Here is a 19690-nt window from a genome sequence, read left to right on the forward strand (position 1 = left end):
TATGACCAATTGCTTTATTGTTCTCGCAAAGGTATTCCATAAAACCACGCAAGCCATTAAACCCTTTCAGGGTCCCCGAAACGTTTTACTAAAAAGTTAGTTATGAAATTTCGACGCATTCGAAAAAGTATCCGAAATGATAAACCAACAAATTAAAAAAAAATATTACGTAGTCCTACGTCTTAAGCGGTCGTTTCTCGAATATAACCTCTCGAATTTATCCCATTTGTTTATTTGTTTAGCGTTTTAGCTGTAACAGAGCCGGATTTTAATCGTGTACATACTATATGTTTTATCGTATCTATAAATTGTACATTACACAGCAGCCATTTCAAGCGTAAGAGTATTCCTTCTGTTCTTCCATTATTCCGTTCGATCACTTGACAGCGGAGACAGTTGATATGATAATTGTTGTGTTATTAATAGCACAATAGCCCGATGTTTCTTGCAGAGCAGAACAATTGAATGGACGAATCGATCGCTATTCGACCGTGGATCGATCTCCATCACTGATGACTGTTGCGTGTACGTAGTTATTCTATAAAGACCTTCCTTTGTTCGATAGTTAGTTTCATAGAATGATTTTTTCCATTGCAATCAATTGTAATGGGGTGTCCGAATTGATTGATGCGAAAATCTCGTGAATCCATCAGAAAATGACTGAGCAAAAAGTGTTCTAAAATTAACAAATCTCTTGATGCGACCGATTGTCCGTTCTCCAATTGGTTTCCCAATATGTTCCTGAAAAACGTAAATCTACGCTAGAAAAATTATTGTTCGATCTTTACAAGAATCAAAATAAAATTAATTCCAAAATATATAAATCTTTGAATTTGGAAAAAAAAATAAGTTCGCATTCACTTATTCTATCTTGCTCGAACGAACATATTATGCCAAATGTAGCACCGATCGATTTGTGTCTCGGCTTATTGATTCGAGCACTTTGTTATCATTCCGCGCGGCTGGTTCCACGTCAATTTTGCACAGGCTGTCATCTATCGTCGTGGGAGGCAATATATAAACAAAAGCAATCCAGAGCCGACAGGGGCTGAGGTTCTCGCTTCCAGAACAGCAGAAAAATCAATAATTACGTACTGCAGACAGTCTGAGTAAAGTTCATTTATGTTTATAAGGATGGATCAATTGTATTTATAGGGAAAATATTCGAAACAATATAGCTATGTTCTGTTTGTGCAGCATGTAAGAATTGTCACCTAATTTGAGTTCTATTTTGTTAAATTGTGTTCATTTTCAGAGTCTATGTGATGCTGTTTGCTAGCTCATTCAGCCTGATTGGATTGCTGACGGTGTTTCTGCTGTTACGGCAATTGATCAAAAAACAGAAGAATAATCGGCGGAGTAATAATGACAACGATAAATATGTGGCTCTGTTTCATCCGTATTGTAACGCCGGAGGTGGCGGAGAACGTGTCCTTTGGTGCGCCGTTCGGGCTTTGCAAAACAAGTAATGCAACATCCATCCATAAATCACCCAGATAAACCATACTTTTGAACCTTTCATAGGTACGATGGCATCAAGATCTTTATCTATACCGGAGATTTGGAAGCTACACCGAAGCAAATTTTGGATAAGGCAGAAAGAACCTTCAACTTGAATCTTGATGTAAAACGGATTAAATTCGTGTATTTGAAAAAGCGAAAGTGGGTCGAAGCGAAGCGGTACCCAATGTTCACACTATTGGGACAAAGTTTGGGATCGATGTTTCTGGCAATGGAAGCACTTCTGAAGCTTCAACCGGATGTCTTCATTGACACGATGGGATATGCATTTACTTATCCTATTTTCTCTTACATTGGGGGATGCAAAATTGGTTGTTATACGCACTATCCGACGATTAGCACAGACATGTTGAGGCGGGTGCAGAACAATGTGAACACTTACAACAATCAAGGATATGTGGCGAAGAATCCTTTCGCCACGTGGTTGAAAATAGTCTACTATAGGCTCTTTTCCAAAATCTACGGCATGGTTGGGCGCTGTGCCGACACCGTGATGGTGAACTCGACCTGGACTGAGAATCATATCATTTCCTTGTGGGATGTCCCGTATAAGACGCACCGGGTGTATCCACCGTGCGAAGTAGCCCATTTGAAGAAGCTTCAGTCGTTGGCAAGCGCACATGAGAAGATCATTATACTTTCCGTGGGTCAGTTCCGACCGGAAAAGGATCACCCGCTACAGCTTCAAGCGATGTACGAATTGAGAACGCTTCTGGGCAAGGATGAGGCTCTTTGGAACAGATTGCGACTGATGATTGTTGGTTCATGTCGTGATGAGGAGGATCGAGAGCGTGTCAAGAATATGCAGGATCTTGCTAAGCACTTGTCGCTGGAGAACTCGGTCGAGTTTAGGGTGAATGTTTCCTACCAAGAGCTGATTCAGTGCTATCAGATTGCTTCCATTGGATTACATGCGATGTGGAACGAACATTTCGGAATCAGTGTTGTGGATTGCATGGCTGCTGGATTGATTATGGTCGCAAATAGGTGAGTGGAATTCGATGAACGTAGCATTGAATAAGCAATGATTATAACAAGATAACATTTACAGATCAGGCGGACCGCTGATGGACATAGTTGAAACCTCGGAGGGAAGCCGAAATGGCTATCTGGCTCTGGATGCATATGATTATGCTAGGTATATCGCAACCATTTTGTACAATGGTCGAGAGTATAACAAAAAGATACGAGAAGCTGCTCGCGCTTCTGTTGACCGATTTTCGGAGGTGGAGTTTGAAAATGGCTTCCTGCGGGCAATTTCTACGATTTTGGATGACAAGGAGTTCACTTGAAACGTCTTTACGCAAGGCGTATTAGCTGCTTCAGTTTCGTTATCATTATAAACATTTTCTATTCACCAATCATAGAAACTTGGTTTGTCAGATAAAATAATAAAACCCCAATTAGTATATTGTTAAATCAGTTTCATTGTTGCCCATTATCCGTGATTTGTATACTTCATCAAGGCTTCCAACTTCCAAGACTTCCAAGACTTCCAGTCAACGATCATACCATGTTGAAAATACCGGTTTTCGTCCGATCACCGAAGTTGAGCAACATCGGGCGCGATCAGTACTTAGTATTTTCAACTTAACTAATACAGAAATATTTTTTTTACTAATTTTTATTTTTCAAATTATTATATTCTGTTCATATCGAACAGTTGTCTACTTATTCGATTTTTATTGGCATGGCAGAGGGCGGGGAGGATCTCCCATCCACGCCAATGAATATATCTGATAATGAACCTCCTCCTGAGGAGCAGGAGGATGAAACAGAAGATGATGAGGAAACTGACGAAAAACAGGATTTTCGTCTAAAAGAATACCCTGAGGGCTAGAAAGGCCCGGACTTATGCAGAAACGCTTGAGAGATCCGTTCTAACGACTCAGGACAATCCTTACTCCATTCTGCAGAACGACGAGCCTGTTGCTGACGCACCCAATGCCGGAAGTTCCGGTACATCGCAGGGTTCCATCAGGAAAAAAACTTCTTTTCCATCACTCCCCAGTTGCAATGAAACCGCGAATCGAACGTGCTGAAAATAGACCGAAGCAAGTACCTCCTGGTTTATGCGGTTCTTCTACGTACCAGGGGTCCTCAGCACTTCCCGGAACATCATCCAACCCGTCTGTTCCATTTTCGCGGTCGAAGCAACAGCCACAATCTGGCTTGCTTGCGCTTTCTGATCTGGTGGACAACATTTTAAATGCTTTAAATATAAATTACCCTCTTAAAAGCATAATATTATGTCTGCTTCCGATTTTGAGAACATTTTTGTAAGAAAAATGTTGTTTTTTAGCAGCGTTCATTTCCCTCGATGCCTGATTCAGTGCAAGAGGTCAAGGATTTGACCACTGTAATACAGTGAAATTGCAGAAACATCATCCCTCAACTAGATCAATTTAAATTTTTAGTTCATAGCTCTAACTGTGATGTATTTTCCCTCTGTGAAACATGACTTTCTTCAGCCGACGAGCTGAATTTCCACGATTTCAACGTTATTTGCCATGATCTAGACGACTCGTTTGGTGGCGTACTATTGGGGATAAAAAAATATCACTCCTTCTATAGAGTCACTATCCCATCGATCACAGGCATTAAAGTTGTCGCTTGCCAGCTTGATTCCAACACACATGGAATAGCATGGGGATCACTCTACGATGACAACCGTGCCACCTTGATTTATGATCTGTGCGACAACTTCAAAATGACAATTTTGAATACTGGGAATGCAACTAGGATAGCCAACCCTCCTGCATGGACAATCATGCTAGACATATCTCTCTGCTCTTCTTCGTTATGTTACCTTCCACGTGCAACGTCCAAGATCCCCGCGGTAGTAATCAACTACCAATAATTTTATTGATCGCCAATGAATTAAGTTTTCGTGAGTCAGTCAATATTACGTATGACCTCACGAAAAATATTGACTGGAGAAAATTTGCGGAAATAATATCTGAAACAATTGTTGCATGAACTTCCTTCACTCGAAGAGTATAAATTTATATCAGGTTTGATCTACGAAAGCGCACTTCATGCTCAAAAGAAACGTGTTCCTGCTACCACTTTCCGACGTCGTCCTCCATCACTTTGGTGGGACAAGGAGTGTTCAAAGGTCTACCTTGAAAAATCATCCGCTTTAAAAAAAATCAAGCAAACTGGATTAGTGGAATGGTTTCGAAAGTACCAATCTCTAGAAGCCAAACTAAATGGTTTAATTAAAGCAAAAAAGCGTGGATATTGGTGGAAGTTCGTCAATGGTTTGTCAAGGGAGACCGCTATGAGCACTCTTTGGAATACGGCTAGGAATACTCTGACCGTTGGATTTTCAAATTTGCAATAGTTTGTCCCTATTCCGTTCCTGCACAAAGCGTCGTACGCGACATTCCGCTCCAATGCGATTAGAATTCTCAATTGTCCTTCTCTCATGTAACAATTCAGCTCCGGGGCCGGACAAAAGTAAATTCAACTTGTTGAAGAATCTTCCCCTTTTGGCAAAACAGCGTTTGCTTAATTTGTTCAATAAGTTTCTGGAGCTGAATATTGTCCCGCATGACTGGAGACAAGTGAGAGTGATAGCCATACGGAAACCCAACAAGCCGGCTTGCGATCACAACTCGTATAGGCCGATTGCAATGTTATCCTGTATTCGCAAATTGTTAGAGAAAATGATTCTACTTCGTTTGCTGTCAAATACGCAGTTTGGCTTCCGCTGGGGTAAACGGACGAATGATTGTCTCGCGCTGCTATCTTCTGAAATTCAAATTGCATTTGCTCGCAAAGAACTAATGGCTTCTATTTTTCTTGATATCAAAGGGGCATTTGATTCAGTTACTATGGATATTCTCTCAGAGAAGCTTCATAATCGTGGACATTCACCAATTCTGAATAATTTTCTGTCAGAAAAGCATATGAATTTCTCTCATGGCAGCTCAAAATCTTCTCGTTATATGGGCCTACCGCAAGGCTCCTGCCTAAGCTCCCTCTTGTACAGTTTTTACGTCAATGTTATAGATGATTGTCTAACTCAGTGGTGGCCAGGTATAGACACGGTGCGGGCCGCATTAGAGTTTTTGTTATAGCCGCGGGCCGCAATGATTTTTTTTTACAACTTTTTATAATGAAATGTGAAATATACGTATTTAACTGGTACTTTTTTGACTTACTTTTTTATTTTAAATTAGAAAGAATTCAATTCTATACCTGTGAAACTCATAACTCGAGAACAAAATAAGATAAAAACCCAAAACTTTTATTGAAGGTATGAAAGTATCCAGAATAAACATTTTTGGAAAATTTATTCGCTTCTTCGCGCAGAGTCGAAAACAGTAAGGCCAATCGTCAATCGCTGCAGCTTCTCGATAGAATTCTTTAACGGTTGGTAATTCCAATGAGAACATCCACAGGCACGTAATTTAGGGAGATGAAGTCTGGCAGGTTTGTTGTCATTCTCGTTTTTTAACCATTCCAGGATTTTTGCATCGTTCCAAATATATTCGCTTCAATCTGGCCGTCAATAAATGACTCACACATCGATGTACGCACCAATTAATTTCGACTGATAGACACATTTGTTTCCAAAGAGGATTGCGTTGAACGCGTTCATGAAAACGTAGATAACATTGTACAGCCTACCGTCCACGGACTTCCCTTTATGGGCCTATCGCCCACAACAGCTGTTTCTTTGTACTGTTGTAGTGTACGGAACACGAATCGTTCATCGATAGGAAACGGTTTGAGTAGCTCGTAGATCTGTTTTGCCGGTTTCCCGCATTTAAATAACGTGACAGTTGCCACATGCTTCACGTACAGACCGAACTTTATCGATACTAGGAACCAGAACAAGTATCGATGGGACCATAAAACTTGGTGAGAGAGGAGTTCAACACTGTTTCGATTTCATTCGAACTACTTTTCTTGAGCCATTTTATCTAAATCAGCTTGAATGTGAGAGATAAGGTGAAAACAGAATGCCCCGTTGTGCGTTGCTTCTCATCAGCAGTCATTCCTTGCGTTTTGTACTAAAACATTCGCCCGACGCAGTCTGTTGATTTGCAGTCACAATCTAGCATTCGCGTCACCACTTTTCATGTAAACAAAATAAAGTTCGTATGAAAATCTTATTCTTGTTGTGTCCACGGATCAGTTGAATGTTTTTAAAAACAACACATTAACATATCCGCACTGGCGACATTGAGCTTCGTTTACTAGTTTAGGGGAGAGTGAAAGAATAGCTGATTTACAGTCAGAATGAACACGTTTTCAAAATTAGAATTATGAATGAAAATTAGCTTTTCTATATCAAACTAGTATTCTATTTAAATGAAAAACATTTTTGTTTTTGAAGACAACTCTATATTTTGATGAAAAAATTCAGCAACAATGTTGGAATTGTTTAGCCATATGGTTGAATGAAAGTCAGAAACACGTGTTTCAAGTAATCAAATAACATGATGTGAAAATTTTCATCCAAATTTTAGAGTTTAAAACCCGGCTTCGTGTCTTCTAATCTGATAGAGATTACACTTATAAGTTTGGGACCCAAATTATGGTCCTAATTTGAAGTTGTCACCAGACGTCGACACCATGCCACTGTTATCGCGAATTCGGCGCAAGCAGTTTAGAACAAATGTTAGCGTTTAGTACAACGATGCTAATGACGCAACGCATTATTGTGTTCGACTAAATAGAAACACACATATTTAAAATTAAGTGTCAAAGCACAATTGTCGCAACGCGACGCATAGCGCGACATTTTGGTCCCACCTATAGCGATGTGAAGCGTGTCTTCCAAACGACTTTCAGTGATTTTGTTCCTTGACTTTGATTTTAATTCCTTCATAACTAAAACAGTTGCTCACAAATAGTTGCGGATTCAAACAAAGAAGTAATAAAATGAGCATGTTTTATTAGTTCTGGAAATCGCGCTTCTGGAACATATCTGGAGTAGAAATCCAAGACATCATGGTTTTGAAATTTGGCACGCCACTCTAAATCACACTGCGTTTCAATTAGATCCATCTGCATGTTTTCTGCATCGAAACTGAATGGGGTAGAGAAAATTGGAGAATTATTTCATGGGCTTTGAATCACCAATATCTGCGAAAAAAATTAATCGACTGGACTTAGACAAATCAAATGTCAAATTTCATGGTATGGGTACATTCGTAATTATTCGGATCATTGACGTTTACTCGCCAGCAAGTAACTAACAACGTATAAACCCGGTTTTACTGTCGTTACTTGCATGAATTTATGTGAGTGTGAGCAGATAAGAACCAAAAACGTGAAACAGTCTTTTGAGTACTAACGAGAACGATTGTCAGAAGATTAAATTAGCACGAAAAAAACGGAAAAGAAAACAGAAAAAGATTAGTTTGGATACACACGATTAATAAGAATTACTCGCAAAATTATTTCTAATCAATTGTATGGAAGAATTTTCGACTATATTCATAATTTCGCTCATATTTTTTTTCAAATCAGGCCGCGGGCCGCATAAACAACGTCGGGGCCGCAGGATGGCTACCACTGGTCTAACTAGAGACTGCACGCTGAGACAACTTGCAGACGATGGAGTTATTTCCATCACAGGTGTTAATCCCGTCGTCCTGCAAAATACCCTGAACAACCTGTTCACGTGGGCTCTCAAGCTGGGTATCGAATTCTCTACGAAATGGTCGTATTTTCTAGGAAGCACGAACCCGCCCAATTCCAGCTCCACATATCCGGCACTCTATGTTTTTCAAATACCTGGGGGTATATTTTGATTCTAAATGTACACATTGCGTATCTGAAACAGAAATGCCAGCAAAGAATAAATTTTCTCCAAACAATAACCGGAACATAGTGGGGTGTTATCCAGGAGATTTCATTAAGCTGTACAAAACAACGATATTATCAGTGTTTGAAAATGGCAGTTTTTGCTTCAGGATTCATATTCTCAAGCTGGAGAGGATACAATATCGTTGCTTGCGTATAGCCATGGGGTGTTTGCATTCGACACATACGATGAGTCTCGAAGTCTTGGCAGGAGTATCTCCGCTTACTCTTCGGTTCACAGAATTATCTAACAGATTTCTCATCCGTTGCAAGATCATGAATCCATTGGTGATTGATAACTTCGAAAATCTACTCCAACTTACTTCTCAGTCAAGTCTTATTTCTTTATAGCATGAGAACCCTACCCACGACTTTCACCCTTCAACAGGCATCTCCAACCAAGTTTGCTTCCCATACTTTTGCAATTCCTCTGTCATTTTTTATCTGTCCATGCGACAAAAAATCCATGTAATCCCAGATCATCTACGCTCCGATTCTATTCCGCCGAAATTTTCGGTAGAATATGGGAAACTTAGATCTGATAAAATGTTCTTTACTGATGGTTCACACATAAACGGGTCCACTGGCTTCGGCATCTTCAATGAAAATTCCAGTGCCTCTTTTAAACTCAGAGCTCCTTGTTCCGTGTATGTCGCTGAGCTGGGTGCGATATGCTATGCTCTAGGGATCATTGAAACACTGCCCATCGACGTACAGAGCATTGGAGACTGCAACATCCCAATTATGAGAACACTTGTAATACTAACCTCGAGTCAACTGCGAGTAATCGGTTACATATTAATAACATAGTTGTAAGGTAAACATTGTCGAAATATTGAAATCCCGGCCCCGTGAGGCTAACGCCATATGAGCCTTAATGAAAATATACAATTTGGATAAAAAAATCAAAGCCCCCAATAAACTTTTCGAAACAGTTTAAATCATTTACCACTCATCTCGGAGCAGATTCAAAATCAATCACCATAATATATCCACAATGAACATTGTGTTCGAAAACTCTGTTCCTTTGTCGTGAAATGGCTGAGACATGCAATGAATGCATGGAGAGAGGGAAAGAGATATTTGAGCAACTTTCGTCGACGAACGAACTTCAATTGAATTACAAATTCAATTAAATCGAACTGGTGGTTATCGATATAGTTCCGGTAACAGTTTATACGTAATGGAAAGCGATGAACGGAGATGCGCGGCAGTTCTCATTACAACCTGCAAGCGCCGTTGTTCCATTCGTTGGTCACGGAAGGCAGCTGAAGGGTGCAAAGTTCTACCTGCGATAGTTCTGCCGGTCGGTGAAACTTTCGACCTGTGGGTGGTGTAAAATAAATGAATCTGATTGCGTCGGTTTCAGCGCTTTTCGATGGATATAGCGTGAGCCGTGAGTTCGGTGGACGGTGGTCCGCAAAAGTTTAGCATCAATCCAGCATGCGGAGAATGAACTATTCAGTGCCAAATTAGAATTGAATTCAATTAAGCAACTTATTGTTTGCGCTTGGCAGGGAAATTCTGCACGCTGGGGAAATTAATTGAACGTTTATTGCGAATGTTGACAATTGGCATGAAATGGAAAATGAATTTAACATTCAATTAAACTCAGCGCGATTGGGATAAGCGCCTGTAATATCACAGCCGTTGCAACATTCAGTATATTTGCTGTAAATTGTAATACATTTTTAAGATAAATGATAACAAGAAAAAGTCGTGTCAATGTGAGGTAAACCAGTTTCGTTGCAACTTGTCTGAAGATGTCACTGGAATGAAACTTCGGTATTTCACGGTTGAAAATCTGAAAGAAGAACCCGCGTACTCTGTCGAATGCATAACGTTCAAGCAGTGATATTCATTTTCAACTTAACTAAATTTCAGAGATATTTGTGTCTACACCAGTGATTTTTAATATAAAGTATTTATCTCGGCGGTGAGGCTCCTGAGTAATTGGATGCCGCATCCCTTATTCCAAATGATGGGGGAGTGCCTCGACTAGATTTGACTGGTATTCAGCGAATAAATGAGAAAAGCTCTTTCTCGAAAGCTACAGAGATGGCAGTTCCCTCAGAAGCATACAATTTAAATACATTTACCAACAGAGGAATATTACAAACTGACTCTTCGACAACGATTTCTAGCCCTGAACACGTTGATCCCTGAATGTTTCTTGCTGCGCTTTCCATTCAGCCCGCATCAAGAGCGTTTGCACAATAATAGTGTCGATCCTAGATCCCAAAGATACTTTTTGTATAAATATAAAACAGCCAGAAATTCGACTAGAACGTAGTCATATTTTGTGAAACATCCGAAAACAAATTGTATTTATTTTTATTCTCTTACTAGCTGACCCGGCAAACTTCTTCCAGCCCAAAATTTGTTTTTTGTTATCAATACCTTCAAACATTCATGTTTTCTTACTAAGCGCAAATTCATGAGTCCAATCACAGAACTGTTCATTGATTGATCTTCACATGCCAAAATTTAGCTCCATTTGCTTGATTAGTTTTCGAGTAATGCAGAAAGTTGTGTTTAATTTGTATGGCAGAAATCTTCTTGTTGACTGAAAGACTTGTTTGACTTTTACTTGGTATGTCGATCATCTGAATCGGTCTAGTAGTTCAAAAGTTATGAATTTTTGAAAAAAGTCATTTTTGAAAAAAAGAGGAAAAAGTTCGTTTTTTGGACAACCCTAAAATGGAAATGGTCATCCTACTGAAAAAATAAAAAAAAAATTCGGGTCAAATATTTTGCGACAAAGAACAAAACTACCACGTTTCACGAAAATTTAAGAATCACTATATCGGTTTGGCATGGAATGGCTGTATATAACCCATTTGCTGCCAAGGATGTCACGCATTGCCAAGACGAGTATGCTCGTCTTTGGTTTTCAGCTTGTAAATGATGATGCATGATAATATATATACTCTTACCAAGAAATAACAGGATGTTGGTAAACAATAACACTGAAAATATAAATGACAATGGGAATGACTTCATATAGTTTAGGCTTGACAGCGAATGGGTTAAATTCCGTGATTGCCAGAGATTCAAAATGGTATTAGTAAAAAATTTCCTGTTCATATAGATTACAGTAATTATAATTAATATAACAAAGTTGGAACATATAATCCGAACCAGTTGCAAATCGTCGTGTATTTTCGGAAAAGGAAAACAAATTTCAGAAATTTACAGAATTTGTGATGCGTACTGATTATATTTTGTGTAGTATCGCATCAGTTGAAAGATTTCTCTACGATGCTCAATATTTGGACAACAGACACGTCCAATGTTGGTGATTGACGAGAGAATCGACGAAAGCATCCAACTTTTTTCAGCATGTGAAAACAATTTCTTCAATCAATGTGTTCGTCTCGCATCATACGATACCACTCAGTGAGTGAGCGAATCCAAACATGTAGTAGACAAGTTCATTCTGTCTCGTAAGTAGAAAGAACAGCAGCTCTGTCGACCAATGATTCACTCTCCGTCGAACGGATTTGTGTGCGGATGAGACAGAGAAGGTTCGCCAAGCGATAATTTTCCCGTGATTGTACTCATTTGAACAATTATCATACCGACAGCAAGCGTTTTAAGGGCCAATGCAGCAAATGTCTGTATATTGTGATGCATACCGCACAAATATTTATAAGCAGGGAACAAAGCGGCGATTTTTATTCGATCAGTTGTTTTTGAATGTCCCCTACCTTTTTTTTAAATTTATCAGGGGTAATACATATTTCAGATTAATGTGGGTTAATTGTATATGCGATAAAAGATGTTATGATTTGTAAATGCTTGTGGTAGTTTGCTTCCGAAGAATAGCAGCATAAAGGACATTGGAAAACCACCAGCAAGTAACTTTAACGACCAAAAAAAAAACGTAACGTAAAGAAGAAAACATCGAATAAAAAAGGATGGTGCATGAGAATATACACACAGATATGATATGGCATTGATAGCATGAATTTTTATGTTATCCGGATGGTCAATATTTACCAGTTTTCGCATGGAGTATAACGTTTCACCAATCGATGGAAAATAAATACGATACAGTAATCTTCCGAATATATATATTTCAGTTTTTGCGGAATGTTTCTTCAGGAAAGAAATGAAGTTCTAATGTGAATCCGAAAGAACTTTTCACACCATCAAATAACGTTACGTTCCAGATTGTATCCATTACTTCTCCCAACAAAACGATTTTTAACCTGTTTTTAACCCTAATATACTCGCGCAAATGGTTTCCCAGACCGACAATCAATAATTTTGTTTTAAAGAGGATGAATGAAATCACTTTAAAAACTGAGTTAAGGCGAAGAACACATATTAATAGATTATCACGTATGGTGCAAGGAATATTGAACAGCTTTTCTTCTGTTAAGAACTTAATAACAGAAAAGGTTACAATTATGATTTTTTGGGGTTATATTGAAATAATTTTAATATAAGTTAAGAAAGAGTAAGTACAGGTCGGACTCGATTATCCGGAGGCTCGATCATCCGGAATTTTAGACTCGATCATCCGGAGTATTTTGGTTTTGATTTTTTTTGATCGAATGTTTTGAACAATTTGTTAATATACTTTATAAATATGATTATTTGAACAAATTTGTACGAAGCTAGATAGAGAAGAGAGCTGGAAAAGGGGTTGGTCTACACAACTAGTTTCGATTATCTGCAGTAAATTTATATACGTTGGCAATTCCAAATTTAAATGAATACATCGATTTAATATTTAAACATACCTAATATGATAATTTAATGAAACATGGATGTAGTTAGGATGAGCAGTGTCTGTTTAGTATGTTTTAATTCGGTTATCAACAGTACATCATATGATCTTTCGAATAATCATGGATGTAGTAAGGAAAAGGAAAAGTTGGGGTAGGAGTGTTGAGATTGTTGCAAAGAATACAGAATAAGTGATTAATCTTTGAATCCGCTTGGATAGTCCTTTGATTTATTGGATTCTCAAAAGATGTCAATTTCGCACTTTCATATGTTACGATATTATCGCAGAATAGATTTAAATTAATTTAATTTTTTTCTTGCAAATTTATTTATTTTGGTTTAAAAATAAATTCATGAGTGCATTAGAGTGCCAATGAGAATGGTCATCTCAAATTTACGAATGGGACTTCCTGAAAAAAAATGATTACCTCGAAAAAATACACTATACAACATTTTAGCTCATTCAGACTTTACTTACTGTTGTCGTATAGACGCCAAAGTTTGAGTCTTCCGAAAACCATAGAATCACCGTGCATGCGTTCATGCGTTCTTTTACAGCCGACAACGGGATCAATGGAATCATTCAGTACCTCGTCCCAAGCCTCGGCCACCCAAAACATAGCATCCCTAATGTTGATTCGCTTAACCATTTCATCGAACTCTCCTTGGCTCTTCGATGCCAAGCTTTTGCTTGTATTTGGACTTGATCATTTGAATAATATTTTGGTTCATGAGCTGTAACAAGGCAATGTTTTTTTTCGAATTTCAAAACATTATTCCTCCCCCATGGGGCGCTAGTCAATTTGTGGCTAAGATACTGCTTTGTACAAATAAGTCAGTGCAAATCATAGTTATTTTACGTTTACCGAGAGCAGTCTGAGAAACTGATCATCCATTGCAGACCATTGGACAAAACGATTTCTTCAAAGATTTGGTGTTTTTGCGAAAGCCATCAAAGTCCAGCGCGGATACAACCAGGTTACTAAACTAGAGGGACGAGATCTAGCTTCATGAGGATGCATCGTATGCCTTTTCGAAATTTACAACAAATCAGTCTAGCCAGCAAGTAATCAACTACCCATCCCTCTTGGATGATGCCTACACACGTTATTAATGATTTTTTCACACGCTACCAATGATAAATCATTGATTTTTGATACAAGTTATCTCAAAAGCTTATTTCAATAAGTGCGATCGTTTGCCCCATAGGCTGCAAACTTGTGCCTCCACTATTGGACAAAAATCCGCTTTTGACAATTTGTATTATAATAAATACTGGACAAGCAAAACTCGAAGCATTTATACATTGCGTTTCGAAGGTTATATATAGTTACTATTTAGTGAGCAAACTGAACCCTATTGGCTTTCCTTTTAAAAGTTATTAGACCACAACTGTTAGGTGCGCACCTGCGAGCATTAGCACATCGAAAAGTTATATTTTCATCGCATCGCATTTTTGCCTTGCGATTCAATTCTTTTCTGAGAGCGACACCACTCTATCACAAAGCGATTCGATCCAAAGCTCCAAGGCTAAGCACCCAATCGGATCAGGAAACGAAAGTAAAGCGACGGCAGAAACTAACGAACGAATCATAAAATGATACAAGCAAGCATCGATGAACACGCGCACAAATACCAAACGATGACTCTCACGCTGTGTTCATTCAGTGTTTTCGTTGACACATCAGTTTTCTGTTTCATGAGTGATTTAAAACATATTATTGTGTGCGTTGAATGAATCAAATAAGAGAATTGAACGAGCGCTCGTTGATATGATTGGAGCCATCCTTGGACACGTCACGACAAAAACGCTATAATAATAGTCAAACAGAATTTTGATCTGGAATGTGACAAATTTTATGAAAATTTTTATCTTCTTCGCAAAGTTTCTTCAGCATCTAAATTTTTCTTCCAAAGCAGGAACATCTAATAATGTTTGATTGATTGGATTTATTCTCGGTTTTAATCACTCATTATAATTCTTCAAAAAATATTTTGTTTAGTTTTTCGGGTTTACGTGTCCTGTTTTTACTATTGAACTATTTGGTCAGCCTAGATATTTGACATAGAAATCTGAACTAAGTATATACTAGTAAGAACGACGCAAGTAATACTACGTTGAGACAGGAAAAATCTGAAGAAGATTTGGAAAAATAAGAAGAGGAAGACGACGAAAAGGAAAAAAGGAAGAAGAAGGTAACATTCGGTTAAACGAAGCTGTTGAAAATAATTGGTTCTTGACTATTTCGGTTGAAAGAGGCATGCAGATGGGAAATTATGGAATTTTATATCATTCCCCCAGTTCTAGTGACCAGCGCTTTCTAGAAATTTTAGAAAACTGGTGGGAAAGCTTTGTTGATTGCGGTAAGTTAAATATTAGGCTGTCAAAAAAGTCCTGCGGTATTTTTTTTGAATATTTCATTTGTTCATAAAATTAGTTACAATCATCTGTTTTAAGTCAAATATGCGCCGTTTTGTTCGATGACTTGTTCCCAACGAGATGCCAACTTCATAATACCCCTGTTATAGAAGCTCGCTTCCTTATTGGCAAAAAACTCGGATAGCCAATTTTCACAGGCCTCTTTTTTGGCTAACTTCTGACTACTTAGCTCGTTCGCCATGGACAAAAACAGGTGGTAGTCACTTGGTGCAAGGTCCGGACTATACGGCGGATGCGAAAGAACCTCCCATCCGAGCTCCCGGAGCTTCTGGCGCGTCACCAAAGAAGTGTGTGGCCTGGCGTTGTCCTGATGGAAGACAATGCGGCTTCTGTTTATCAAAGATGGCCTCTTCTTCATGAGTGCTACCTTCCAGCGGTCCAGTTGTTGGCAGTACAGGTGCGAATTGAGCGTTTGGCCATAGGAAAGCAGCTCATAATAGATTATTCCTTGACAATCCCACCAAACATACAGCAGAACCTTCCTGGCCGTTAATGAGGGCTTGACCACCGTCTGAGCCGCTTCAGCGGGCTTCGACCACGACCGTTTGCGCTTCACGTTGTCGTAAGTGACCCACTTTTCATCGCCAGTCACCATCCGCTTCAGAAACGGGTCGATTTTGTTGCGATTCAGCAGCGATTCACATGCGTCGATACGGTCAAAGACGTTTTTTGCGTCAACGTGTGTCGCACCCATACATCGAGCTTCTTTGTGAATCCAAGCTTCTTCAAATGGTTAATAACGGTTTGATGACTTATCCCCAGCTCTTGGCCGATGCTACGGCTGCTACTATGCCGGTCTTTCTCGGCTAATTCAGCGATTTTGTCGCAATTTTCGACGACAGGCCTTCCGGAGCGTGGCGCATCTTCGACGACCTCTACACCAGAACGAAAACGTTGAAACCATCGTTGTGCGGTGGAAATGGAAACTGTATCGGGTCCATAAACTGCACAAATTTTATTGGCAGCTCGAGATGCATTTTTGCCTTTGTCATAGTAGTACTGTAAAATATGTCGGATTTTCTCTTGATTTTGCTCCATATTTGCGACACTATAACTCACGAACGACTTAACCAAACAAAACACTTATAGCGCCTTTCCAACAAGCTATGGTATGACTCGATACAATGAATACAACTAGAACTACGCGCTTACAACGACACCTCGCGGAAATACCGCAGGACTTTTTTTGACAACCTAATATAATTGCTGGTGACTTTAACATTGACTGGTTTAATGTGCGAAATTCGAATAAATTGAAACAATTACCACATTATTTTAATTTAAAACAATTTTTTAATGAAGCTACTAGTATATTTAAATATAGCAGAACTCTAATAGATCACGTGTATTCAAATTTTGCTACTGTCCATTCTTTCACAGAGGCCAAATTCAAAGTAACTGATCATGAGACAATTTTTGTTTACATTGAGAATGGACAGGATGACCGTGATGGAAATAGAATAAAAATTAAAAACTGGAATAGATATTCCAAAGGAGCCATGTCTCAGCTTGTTTCGACAAGCCTGGATTTTGCAGCAATGGCGGAACATCTGAATGTTAAAGCAGCTGTTCTGACTGATATTCTGAGAGAGTGTACAAATATATTAGTGGTTGAAAAATATATTGAATTAAAAAATTCGAACAGCTGGTACTCTTTTGATCTGCTGCGTCTCAAACGCAAAAGAGATAAAAAGTACAGAAAGTTTATAAGGACTCATTTAGTAAATGATTGGAGTAGGTACACCTTTTCGCGAAATATATATTCACAGGCCTTGAAAAAGACTAGAAATGAATATATACAGAGGAAAATCGATGAACATCAAAGTAATAGCAAAGAACTATGGAAATTATTGAAAACAATTTTAAATTTTTAAAATAGTGTACCGCGATCCATACTTTTCGAAGGGTCAGAAGAGCAGTCAGACCAAACTATTGCCGCTAAATTCAACAGTTATTTCGTCAATAGTGTTCTACTGATCAACCAAAGTATTAACTTGGTCAGTGAATCTGACGAAATAATACAGCCGATTAATATCAATTGTAGACTAGCTTGTTTTTCACCCATCACTTTTGCTAAGTTAAGAGATATTTGTTTTTCATTGCAAATATCAGCTGGTATTGATAATGTCAACGCAAAAGTGTTACCAGATTGCTTTCATGTCACACGACCACGACCTACTGGAACTAATAAATGAATCTCTACGAATCTTGTGATTCTGATCCCCAAAGTTAATGGGACGAATAAAACCGGGACGAATGTTAGAACTTGTTGTGAAAGTCCAGCTGATGCATTTAGCAGATAACAACAATTTGCTGATACCAGAACAGTCGGGATATCGAGAGGGACACTCTTGTGAAACCGCTCTGAATCTGGTGTTAGCAACATTGAAACAGAATATCGAGGCGAAAGAAATTATATTTGCGGTATTTCTGGATATCAAACGCGCTTTTGAAACAATTTCTAGGCCCTCATTGTTACAAATATTGGAGCGCAATGGAATTGTAGGAATGTCGTATAAATGGTTCGAAAGTTATTAGTGCGACAGAACTCAAAAGACTCGTTTTAATGATTCTATTTCCGATCCCATCGGCAACTCATTCGGGGTGCCGCAGGGAAGTGTCATAGGGCCAATTTTGTTTATTTTATATAAATGATCTGCAACGGGTTTTACGATATTGTGACATTAATTAGTTCGCGGATGATACTGTCGTTCGTTCGTTCGTTCGTAGCTAAGGATATAAAAGAAACCGAAGAACACATAAACGAAGATTTGCATTCTCTGGGTCAGTGGCTTAAATTCAAACAATTGAAATTGAATGTTGGCAAAACAAAATACATGCTAATTTCTTCAGCAAACTCCAGTATTGACGTTAATTTTAAAATAGATGGTGAGACACTAGAACGCGTAAAAGAAATCAAATACTTAGGAGTTATCATTGATGACAATTTAACTTTCAAGTCTCATCGTAATAATGAAGTCAAATCTTAATAATAAAGAAGATTGCCAAAAAGTTCGGCGTTTTGTGTCGTTTGAAAAAAAATTAAGTTATATAAATCATTGATCTCGCCACATATAGACTTTTGCTCGACGATCCTGTTTCTTGCAAACAATACACAATTAACGAGATTGCAGCGTTTACAAAATAAGATCATGCGTTTGATTTTAAGATGTAATATAGGGTTGGGGAAAAAGAAATGTCGTATTTCAGATCGAAATTTGACGCTTTTTTTTAACATACTTTTTAGTTATCCAATTTAAGCCAAATGTGCGCCGTTTTGTTCGCAAACTTGTTGCCATTTAGAAGGAAACTTCATTATCCCCCCCTTATAAAACCCATCTCCTTATTTGCAAAAAACTCAGACAGCCAGTTTTCGCAAGCCTCTTTTGAGGCCAACTTAGTATCACCAAGAGCGTTTTGCATGGACCGGAAGAGATGATAATCACTTGGTGCCAGGTCCGGACTATACGGTTGGTGCAATAGGACATCCCATCCGAGCTCCCGTAGCTTCTGGCGGATCATCAAAGATGTGTGAGGCCGAGCGTTGTCCTGGTGGAAAACAACACCATTCCTATTGATCATTTCTGCTTCTGGTCAATCACCTGCTTCAAACGGTCAAGCTGCTCACAGTAGAGAACCGAGTTGAGGATCTGGCCATAGTTGAGCAGCTCATAGTGGATGATTCCCTTCCAATCCCACCAAACACACAGTAAAACCTTCCTGGCCGTCAATCCGGGCTTGGCGATAGTTTGGGCCGGCTCACCGCGCTTCGACCACGACTTTTTTCGCTTTAGGTTGTCGTACGTGATCCACCTTTCATCGCCAGTCACCATCTTCTTCAAAAATGGGTCGAGTTCGTTCCGTTTCAGCAGTGCATCGCAGGCGTTGATTCGGTCTAAAAGATTTTTTTTGTGTCAACTCGTGTGGCACCCACACGTCGAGATTTTTTTGGAATCCAATCTTCTGCAAATGGTTCCAAACGGTTTTATGGTCGATACCCAGTTCCTGGCCAATCGAGCGAGTGCTCACATGCCGGTCTATTTGGTTGATTTCAACGATTTCATCGGTTTCCACGACGATTACCCTATCAGTACGGGGTGTATCCTCGACAGCCACTACACCAGAACGAAATCGATCAAACCAACGCTGTGCTGTGCGAATCGTTAC

The 19690-nt window shown here is 39.0% G+C and overlaps 1 protein-coding gene across 2 annotated transcripts; it reads left to right on the forward strand.

Moving 5' to 3' along the window:
- Positions 1 to 997: 997 nt before the first annotated feature.
- LOC129768111 (GDP-Man:Man(3)GlcNAc(2)-PP-Dol alpha-1,2-mannosyltransferase) lies at positions 998 to 2940 on the forward strand. Of its 2 annotated transcripts, none has more exons than XM_055769533.1 (4): positions 998 to 1200; positions 1256 to 1465; positions 1525 to 2508; positions 2573 to 2940. In XM_055769533.1, exons 1-4 carry the CDS (start codon positions 1181 to 1183, stop codon positions 2811 to 2813), a joined length of 1455 nt encoding a protein of 484 aa, XP_055625508.1. In that variant the 5' UTR covers positions 998 to 1180; the 3' UTR covers positions 2814 to 2940. The 2 variants fall into 2 exon arrangements, with proteins under 2 accessions (XP_055625508.1, XP_055625509.1); XM_055769534.1 differs by having other exon boundaries at positions 998 to 1109.
- The last annotated feature ends 16750 nt before the right edge of the window (positions 2941 to 19690 follow it).

The sequence above is a fragment of the Toxorhynchites rutilus genome, chromosome 2 (genome assembly GCF_029784135.1).
Source record: "Toxorhynchites rutilus septentrionalis strain SRP chromosome 2, ASM2978413v1, whole genome shotgun sequence".
In the NCBI taxonomy this organism is placed as follows: Eukaryota; Metazoa; Arthropoda; class Insecta; order Diptera; family Culicidae; genus Toxorhynchites; species Toxorhynchites rutilus.